Here is a 10,613-nt window from a genome sequence, read left to right as displayed (position 1 = left end):
AATTGGATTATTTTTGGCACCTTCAAAGAACTTGCACAAGGACACAAATGAAAATTGAGAATGTTTTGAAAACCATTTTACTTATGCTCTTTGGTAGATTAAAACCCAAAGACGAGTTAAGTACATAGAGCACAGGTGAGGAAAAAGGGAAGCTCTTTTTAACACAAAAACAAAGAGGTCATTCAAGTAAAGAGAGCGGCCATTTTGCAGCAACACATCACATCTTGGCTGTTCGGAGCGTTCAGTTCTCCTTAAAGCAGCATGAAACTTCAGATTTCAGATTAAGCACCAAATGGTGGCCAATGCTTCCCACTGAGCATCCCGAAGCCGGACGTGATTTTCCTTTGAACCCTGGCGGTGCATTGCTGAAGGAGCCTCGACACGTTTCTTCCTGTCGTGTTTCAACTCTTCAATGCAATCAAGACAGGCCTGCAATGTTGGCAAGGAAGCGCTGCGCCCACCACTCCTCCAGATCAATGGGAACAAAGTCTACATGGAAACAAAGATGAGGTGAAGTGGCAACTTTTGTTCCATGGAATCTCTATGTATAAAGCAAACTAAGTAGTGTTTTCAACTAAGATTTCGCACCGAGGTAGAATGATGGTCTAGTCTAGTGCACACTCTTAAGCTATTTTGCCTCATATTAAAAAAAACAAAAAAAAAAAACAAATGGGACACTACGTCAAAATATGTAAATATCTAGATAATGATCTGGTCTAAACTTGCTTTGTGTTAAATGTTTTGTAAACACTAAGTTATTATACTGTTGTATGAATGGTAACAGGTACGCAGTTTGTTTGTACCTTGTACCATCAAGAGGACGAGCTTTTAATTCTGCCTTTTTGTCAAAAATTGCTGGCAAATGGGCTCTTTCCTGCGGCGTACCTGATAATCTGTCAAGGCACACTAACATGCTGCAGCATGACACGCTAAGTGGTTGTGTGCTTCGCAGATCTGAGATTTGGCCTTCAAAATCATAGCTAGGGACTTCCTGTGTGGATTTATTGTAAGATTTTTACCCCTCGCGGCACAATGGATGACTGGTTAGAGCGTCTGTTCAGACTTCTGAAGACTGGGCTCCAAATCCCGGGCTCGCAGGTGTGGAATTTGCATGTTCTCCCTGTTCCTGCGTGGGTTTTCTCCGGGCACTACGGTTTCCACCCACATCCCAAAAACATGCATGGTAGATTTAATTGATGACAAAATTGTCCGTAGGTGTGAATGTGAGTGCAAATAGTGATCTATATATGCTCTGCGATTGGCTGGAAACCAGTTCAGGGTGTAGCCCACATCCTGCCACAATTTTGCTGGGATAAGCTCTGGCACTCCCACGACCCTTGTGAGGATACGTGGCTCAGAAAATGGATGGATGGATTTTATTCCTCCTAGATTCACGTGTTTATGTTAATATCAGACTGACTGGGAGTGATTGGTTGTTAATGTGCTGCGATTGGCTGAGGACCAGGTCTCTTGCCCAAAGTCATCTGGGATAAGTTCTAGCCTCACTGTACAGGAAAACTAGATGGATGAATGAATGGATTTTTCACAATTTGTGTAAAGATCTCTGCCCGCACCAATAAACTGATTCAAACAGGCTGTCAAGTGCTTTCCAAAGAAACAAATGGTACTACAACCCATCAATCCGAACTGGCGCTCTAAAATATATGACCACATGTTTCTGAATTTCATTCATCCAGCTTCTACCACTTAAATAGGGTCACAGGTGTCCAGGAGTCTTATCAGCCAGTTGACTATGGGCAAAAAGGTGTGAGGTCAATCCTGGACTGGTTGCCTTCTAATGGCAGGGAACGCTCGCATCCACATCAAAAGACCATTTGGCTTTTGAGAATCTTCAGTTCATCTACCGTGCATGTTTTTGTAATCTGAGAGGAAACAGGAGGAACTGGAAAAAAAAAACTCGCACAGGGACAGGGAGAACATCTCAACTCCACACAGGAAGGACAGAGCCCTGATCGCAAAAGAAATACTACGTATCCCAAAACAAAGCAAAAAAGTTGAACAGTAAATTCAATTACGAAAAAGAGTTCCCAAATCGTAAATGAATGGCCATAATGATAGAATTATATATTCTATAATAATGCTCACTTGTGCTACTTTTTCAAAGCCTCTTTTCAATGAGCCAAAGCACAGTATGCAATAACATTCACGAAAGAAGTGCCAAGGCAAATTGGGATCGCAAATAAACTTAACAGTTTCAAAATGGGGGTCAAAATTGTGCTTAAACAACTGAAGTACACACGTCTCATGACATAACATTGCATTGAATGAAGTCTGGCGCTTACTCTTCATGACAGCATTGGGGGTCTTCTCTTTGTACTGAACAGGCCCCCAGCTGCCCCTCGACTCCCCATCCTCTCCCAGCTTCTGCTCCACTTCCCGCCACGCTGGTGGAAACACAGAGGTCATTATGAAAAACACATACTGGTTTGAACTGGGAAATTCTGACCACACGGGTCTTAATGTGGTCCGTTTCCCAGGTGACTCGTGCGTATCAGTGTCAGCTGTGAGTGAAAGCTTTTTCATTTTCACACGGAGATAAGCTTCAAGGTTTGGGCTGCACAGAATTGTTCAACCTTCATTCAAAGACTAACAAAAGCAAGTATCAGTTCAAGCAAGTGTTTTTAATACACTGGTGATTGAAAATACATTTTGGGTGAATATTTTAGTCATCCTCAGCCTTAGTTAAAATTTGTTTTCAAAGTGCAACTGGCCATTTATTACTTTAGCTAACTCAAAAAGCAAATTACGACAACACTTATCCATCCATAACCCTTCTACCGATTATCCAAGGTCGGGTCGCGGGGGCAGTAGCTTTTGCAAGGATACTCGGACTGGCCTTTCCCCAGTCACTCACTTCACACTCGACTGCACACCACACCAGTGAGCGCTGGAAATCATGGCTTGATGAAGCCAACAGAACTACATCATCTCCAAAAAGCACAGATACTGAGGCCACCAAACCGGACACCCTCTACGCTTCAGCTGCGCCTAGGAATTCTGTCCAATAAAGTTGTGAACAAAATCGGTTGACAACGGGCAGCCTTGGCGGAGTCCAACTCTCATTGGAAACAAGTCCGACTTAGTGCCAGCAATGCGGACCAAACTCTTGACAGCGGTCGTACAGGGACCAAAGAGCCCATATCAGGGGGCTCAGTACCCCATGCTCCCAAGGAACCACTTCCACGCCTGTACCTTGAAATTCTGTCCATAAAACTTATGAACATAATCGGTGACAAAGGGAAGCCTTGGTGGAGTCTGACTCGCCGGAAACGAGCCTGAATTATCGCTGGCAATTGGGACAAAATTCTTGACACTGGTTGTACAGGAAATAAACAGCTTGTATCGGGGGGTTCAGTAGCCCACACGCCGAAAGCACAGGACTCCCTGAGAGACAAGGCTGAATGCCTTTTCCAAGTCCACAAAACATATGTAAACTGGTTGGGTGAACTGTCATGCACCCTCGAGGACCCTGTCAAGGATGAAGAGCTGGTCCACTGTTCCACAGCAAAGACGAAAACCACACTTCTCCTGCATCTGAGATTCAACTTCCTGATGTAGCTTCCTCTCCAGCACCGCTGAATAGACCTTTCCAGGGAGGCTGAGGAGTGTGATCCCCCTGTAGCCCTGTAACCCTACAGTCCCCCTGCTTAAAAAGTGAGACCCCCCACCCCTGTCTGCCAATCCTGAAGGACTGTCCTCAATGTCCATGCAATGTTGCAGAAGTGCGCCAACCAAAACAGCCCCGCAATATCTAGCATTGAGGAACTCCGGGTGATTATCATCCACCCCCAGGGCCTTGTCACCGAGGAGCTTTTAAACCAACTCCGTGATCTCAACCCCAGAGATGAGAGAGACTGCATCAGAGAACCCAGACTCTGCTTCCTTATGGGAAGGTCTGCCGGTGGAATTGACGAGGTCTTCAAAGTATTCTCCCAACCAAATCACAATGTTGCGAGTCAAGATCAGCAGCGCCCCATCCTCACTATACACTCTATTGATGGTGCAAAGCTACCCGCTCATGAGATGTCAGATGGTGGACCAGAATTTCCCCGAAGCAATCTGGAACTCTTTCTCCATGGCTTCACTAAATCTTGCCATGTCCTGGTTTTTGCTTTAGCGACTACCAAAGCTACATTCCGCTTGGCCAGCCGGTACACATCAGCTGAGTCCCACAGGCCAAAAATGCTCGATAGGACTCCTCCTTCAGCTTGACAGCATCCCTCGCCGTAGGTGTCCACCAACGGGTTTGGGGATTGCCGTCATGACAGGCACTAACCACACCTTATGACTACAGCTCCAGTCTACCACCTCAGCAATGGAGGGACAGAACATGGTCCACTTGGACTCAACGTCCTTCGCATCACCTGGAATTTAGTAAGGTTCTTTTGGAGGTGGGAGTTGAAACTCCTGACTTGGAATTCCGACAGATATTCCCAGCAGACCCTCACGATACATTTGTGCCTGCCAGGTCGTACCGGCATCTTCCCCCACCATTGTAGCCAACTCACCATCAGGTGGTGATCAGTTAACCCAAACGTCCAAGACATGTGGTTGCGAGTCCGATGACACGATCACAAAGTCGATCATCGAACTGCGACCAAGGGTGTCCTAGTGCACATGTAACCCAAACATGGTGTTCATGATGGACAGCCCGTGATGAGCACAGAAGTCCAGCAACAGAACACTGCTCAGGTTTTGATCACTGCCGCCGTTCTTCCCTATCATGCCCTTCAAGGTCTCACTGTCATTGCCCACGTAAGCATTGAAGTACCCCAGCAGAACACCTGTTTGGCGCCTCCAGAGGGGAAGACAGTCCAACGCCTCCCAAGAGGACCGGTACCAGAGCCCAAGCAGTGCGTGGAAAGGATCCTGACTATATCTTTTCCAGCCCGGGATCCTTCCCTGCCAGAGGGGTGACATTCCATGTCCCTAGAGCCAGCGTCCCTTCCTTTCTTCGGCCACCGCCCAGCACACACTCCACCCAACCCCTATGCACCTTCCCACAGGTGATATGCCCATGGAAAGGGGGACCCACGTTACCCATTTGGACTGTGCTCATGGATGCTGGCCCAGCCACCACGTGCTCGCCTTTGAACCCCACCTCCAGGCCTTGCTCCAGAAGGCGTCCCGATGAACCGCGTCTGAGCAAGTAAAATCTAGATCAATTTTTTTTGCACTTGTCATAGGGTTTTATGTAGCCAGGCTTTGTCCGGTCCCTCACCCAGGATCTTTTTCCAGTGAGTGACGATGACACTTACTGGAATTTAAACAAAGGCAATGATATAAAAAAAGAGTAGGTCTTTTTTGCGGTAAAACTGTGAAAGGGATAACGAACATTTGCTATATTTACACAACAGGTCAACAAAACTTTAATGTACCTAATGTAGCCCAAATACCTTTCATGGTTTTTTAAGGAACTCATATTCCAAAGGAAATGGCACAAAAAAAAGTCTTGAACATTATGGAATTTTTTAGATTTTATGATGTATCGATTTTAATGGTTAAAAATAGTGTGTCAATACCAAATCTTGCAATATCACAAACCCCCACCCCAACGAAAGTCAACCCAAGTCCTCCCGAGATGATCATCGGCTGTGTCCCACTTCTCCAATTTATTCATTTACAATAGGCTGTCCCAGCCAATGCATGCATATGTTGGCTAAGCTTTTTTTTTTTTTTTTTTAATTCTCTATGCAACCCCCCGCCCCCCCAAAACACACATTTTTTTCTGGGTTTCTATTGTTCAATGTCAAGATTTGCATTCCTCAAATTTGTGGGTGCTGATTAATCTGTGATCAAAACTGCTTGGACGGTCATTCCTTCCTGTTTGTGGTGACATTCTTTGCATAATCAAGTAAATTAGCTACATAATATCAGGCAAGCTTCCACCTAGCATACCGAACTCTTTCCCAGCAAGTATTAGCGAACAAGTCATCTTAATGAACAGGCTTTTGATCAATTGCACCTTGTTTGTCCGTGTTAACGTGCACTTCATTTCGGTTTGAAACTGACAAAAAAATTACGACATATGGTCTGGGTCTTGTGTGGATTTTGCATTGTGTGAAGGTCCCCCCCCGTCCCTCATTCAAATGTATGTTCATTAAAGACTTAATTGTCTGTCCAGAGGTGTGAATAGTTGTCCCTCTGTGCCCTGCAATTGGCTGGTGACGAGTCCCAAATGTTCCCACCTGAAACCCAAAGTCAATTGACCCCTCCGTAGAAATTGCGCAATCCGCGTCACTGACCAATCAGAGGCCAGAGATCTGCATAATCTCAGACTCAGATCTCAGACAACGCTGGCTGGATGGTCCAGCATAGCTTCTGTTGCCGTTTTATCGCGTATTTGGGTTCTTTAACAATAGATATGGTTAAGAGGTGTAGTCACGGACTTTATAATAGTGACGACAGGTATCCTGAAAGGCTAGTTGGTGGAGTTCAATTCGTACCCTTTCCAAAACCGAAGACCCAGTACGAAAAATGTCTTTGATGGATCAAACTTTGTGGCAGACCGCATCATCAACTGAATCCATCTAAAATCAACCGGAACAGAAGACAGAGTACGAAAAATGTCTTTGATGGATAAAACTTTGAGGAAGACCGCATGATCAACTGAATCCCATCAACCGGAACAGATATGTTTGCACGAAGGTAAGTCCTATATTTGATTTTCAATACATGTCTCATATAAATGAATTAGGAATTCTTCGCTTGCATAACATAGCTACGTGTGAATGATTGTCACACTTGATCTGTGTCGAGCGATATTTTGCGATGATCTGACTGCACAAACGTGTCTCTGTTCGGTGGTGAGCTAGGCTACACCGGACTAGCAGTCCTAAAAGCCTTCGACGTGCACCGAGACACCAAGACTGAAGGAAGGTTGTTTGAGGACACTAAAGTAGTGATTGTCGTACTCGGTCGGGACTTGCGAAGGTTCGGCACTAATTCAAGAATAATTGTTGAGGGGAACGCGTGACGTTACACAAAGAAAACGAGAGAAACAACTCGTAAATCAAGCCTCGCCTTCTTTTCCTTCATACGGTGGTTCACAAACGTCAACTGGCAAAGGCTCCAGCTCACCGCGAATGATGACAAGTGGGCCCCAACACTTTTTGAACCACGGACCAGTTTAGAGGAGGCACCCCACCTCTAATCTGCTGACTGTCAAGGTGTGGCATGTATAAATTTCTAAACATTATGTTCATTGTTTTTGACAAAAAATGTTCCACTATTATGCATAATGCCATCCCTCACCTTCATACACAAATTTGACGTTCTCTTCGTGCGCAGGAGTGAATCCCTCTGCCGGGCTATCGAGCTTCGGCGTTGACGGAGTATGGTAACGTTTCCCATTGAGGCGGTTGAAGACGATCTTCGGGGATGGAGTGCTAAGGGTCGAGTTGAGAAACGGGGGTTATTAGTCCCATGAGTAACCTCAAAACAAGAGTTTAACTTTGTTGAAAGTGGCACTTCACATCCTTCCAATTTCTGTTGTCGCTGTATTTCAAGGAAGAAAAAGAATTGAAAGTGTACTCAGTTCCTTTATGACTCACTGAATGCCAATAATTCATGAAAATATAACGTTCCATTTTAAATCAGTTAAATGCACAATTTGCATCAGGATGAAACTGTTTGACATGATAGCAAAACTGTCTATAACCAATATATATATATTTTTAATGTGACTACCCATGTGTGGTATTGCTTCAGTTTAATACTTAGTTTCATAGCTACTCACTTTACAGTGATTATTCTGATCATTTGCACTGAGAGATGAAGTGCGGCTTGGGAAATGATCCAAATTTGATCAACTAATGCATCTTTGTTCATGTTAGCTACATTAGCGACCTGTAGTGGCAAGCGGAACAATAAAGTGTTTCTCCACGAGATGGCAGTGGGTAGAATTAACTTATTTAAACTGTTGCCATTGTCACAACCACCAACTTCTGATGTTTTCAATGAAAGAGGCCCGTACTCTATTTCGCAATGAATAAGTCTATTTGTGAGGAACCAGGCAGGAGGGGGAAAAAAGTGTGACGCACTTGGACGTGCAGGGTCATTTGGGCCCAAACACGACGACGAAAACTAAGAACTTACTTTGACGTAAGCCACGTCGTCGGCTTGAACTTGAGCTCGCCGAATTTACTCTCGATCTGCTGCGCGGGACCTCCTTGAGTAAATCGGGACAGACAAGAAGGACGAGTTGGCCGAGGAGACGTGACGTAACATTGCATCACCCAGTTGCGGAGGTGCCGCTCACCTGTCGTCGTCCTCCGTTGTGTCACCAGTTTGCTGGGCCCTCTGCTGATGGTGTACATCATGGGATTAGACCCGGCTCCAGGGTCCACTCAAACTTCACCAACACCAGCCCCCCTCCCCTCCGCTTCCCTTGCGCCCCACTCCTCTCTCGCTCTGCTCGCTCGCGGCCGCAGTGGGCAAACGTGAGGCTGGTCGGCCGCTCTGTAAGTCGGCCCCAAGTGCGTCCGTCCGTGGGAGAGTGAACACAGAACCTCCCGCTGCTCCTGAATACGCGGAGAGGTGTTCTGGCCGCGCCGTGTAGGTCATCCAAGGAGAGAGCCGCTCCGCATGCCGGCGACTCACCTGTCTCCGGGCGCACCGACCGGAGACTACTAGCTACTGTTTCCGGGGCCAGTGAGTCACAAAGCGGGCAGTAAACCTCCTCCGTCCCGCTGGAGCACAGCCGGCTACAAGCACAAGGACGCGACTCACTTTATTTCCACCACAACTGCACCGAACGCGATCGTGTTTCCCTCGGCGTCAAGGCAGCCGGTGGGACGGCCGCCGCCTCCGGTTTGGGATTTTCAAAATAATTTGACAAGGAGGCCAATTGACCCCTCTGTGGATATTGCGCAATCCGCGTCACTGACCAATCAGAGGCCAGAGATCTGCATTAGACCAAAGCCCGTTTTTGCTCCCGCCATTTTCTCTGACAACATTGCATGGTCCAGTATAGGTTTAGTTAGCGTTTTATCGCGCATTTGGGTTATTTAACAAAAAATATGGTTAAGAGGTGTAGTCACGGACTTTGTAATAGTGATGACAGGCATCCTGAAAGGCTAGTTGATGGAGTTCGATTCGTACCCTTTCCAAAACCGAAGACCCAGTACGAAAAATTAAATCTAATATCAACCGGAACACATATGTTTGCACGAAGGTATGCCCTATATTTGATTTTCAATACATGTCTCGTGTAAATGAATTTGAAGTTCTTCGCTAGCATAACACTGCTGCGTGTGAACGATTGACACACTTATTCTTTGTTGAGCGATATTTAGCGATGATCGGACTGCGCAAACGTATTGATTTCTTGCTGGCTCGCGGCCGAAGCTTTACCAGACTGTGTTTGCACGAATATATGCCCTAAATTAGATTTTTAATACACGTCTCGTATAAATGAATGAGACGTTCTCCGCTAGCATAACATTGCTACGTGTGAACGATTGACACACTTATTCTTTGTTGAGCGATATTTAGCGATGTTCGGACTGCACAAACGTGTCGCTTTCTTGCCGGCTCGCGGCCGAAGCTTAACCAGACTGTTAAAGGAATATAAGAGTTTGAGCTTAAAGTAGTTCATTAGATGTTGCTACATCCTGTGTATGAAAGTGTGAGACTCTAAAGTGCTGAGCGTGTGACTGGTGGAACGAAACAGGATATGTGGTGCAAGAATGGAATGTTTTAGAACAGACGGTGCTAACTGCAAGGAAGATGCGGAGACGACAGGACTCAGAGGCAGTTGGTGGAAAAACTACTGTCAGGAAACCACCACCAGGAGGAGCCAGCACGCGAGTCTGCAGGGGAGATGTCGGGCCAACATCCGGCGGACTAAAGGAGACCAATGAGAGAGAGCGCCAAGGATACCTGAAGGAGACACAGAACCAATAGTGAATCAGTAGATTGTACTTTAAAAATTGTTCTGGGAAACTCGGATGTAGAGTACGTCGGCTGAGGGAACAGAGACGTACAGGGTTGTTATGAGAGGGACCCGAGACCCAGGTGTGTGTTGAAGGAATAAATCCACTCGTGTGTGAAAATGCCGGCTACCTGATACCTTTCTATTGCAGAACGAGCGGGCGAATTGTTGGATGAGTGGCAGTTGGGTAAGGTCACAAATTGGAGTCAGATTACTAACTTAAGTTTATGATGATTTAGAAAATAAAATTTCCAACACTGTTTGCACGAAGATATGCCATAAATTTGATTTTTAATACACGTCTCGTATAAATGAGACGTTCTCCGCTAGCATAACATTGCTACGTGTGAACGATTGACACACTTATTCTTTGTTGAGTGATATTTCGCGATGATCGGACTGCGCAAACGTATTGATTTCTTGCTGGCTCGCGGCCGAAGCTTAACCAGACTGTGTTTGCTACGTGTGAATGATTGAATGAAATCAGAAGCATGGCGTCTCTCTCAGTTAAGAATGTATTGTATTTAGAATCTATAATATATTGTTGATTTGAATGAAATCAGAAGCATGGAGTCTGTCTCAGTTCAGAATGTATTGTATTTCCAATCTATAATATATCGTTGATTTGAATGAAATCAGAAGCATGGAGTCTGTCTCA

The 10,613-nt window shown here is 45.6% G+C and overlaps 1 protein-coding gene across 1 annotated transcript; it reads right to left on the bottom strand.

Annotated features, from left to right (window-relative positions):
* Positions 1-48: 48 nt before the first annotated feature.
* On the bottom strand, positions 49-8,830 carry mcrip2 (MAPK regulated corepressor interacting protein 2). Its single transcript, XM_061829289.1, has 5 exons — positions 8,282-8,830; positions 8,119-8,191; positions 7,276-7,409; positions 2,304-2,405; positions 49-489 (listed from the first exon to the last, which is right to left on the bottom strand). Exons 1-5 carry the CDS (start codon positions 8,340-8,342, stop codon positions 419-421), a joined length of 441 nt encoding a protein of 146 aa, XP_061685273.1. The 5' UTR covers positions 8,343-8,830; the 3' UTR covers positions 49-418.
* Positions 8,831-10,613: the final 1,783 nt, after the last annotated feature.

This window comes from Syngnathoides biaculeatus, chromosome 9 (genome assembly GCF_019802595.1).
Source record: "Syngnathoides biaculeatus isolate LvHL_M chromosome 9, ASM1980259v1, whole genome shotgun sequence".
In the NCBI taxonomy this organism is placed as follows: domain Eukaryota; kingdom Metazoa; phylum Chordata; class Actinopteri; order Syngnathiformes; family Syngnathidae; genus Syngnathoides; species Syngnathoides biaculeatus.
Note: the sequence above shows the minus strand (reverse complement) of the source record. Positions and strands in the feature narration are given on the sequence as shown.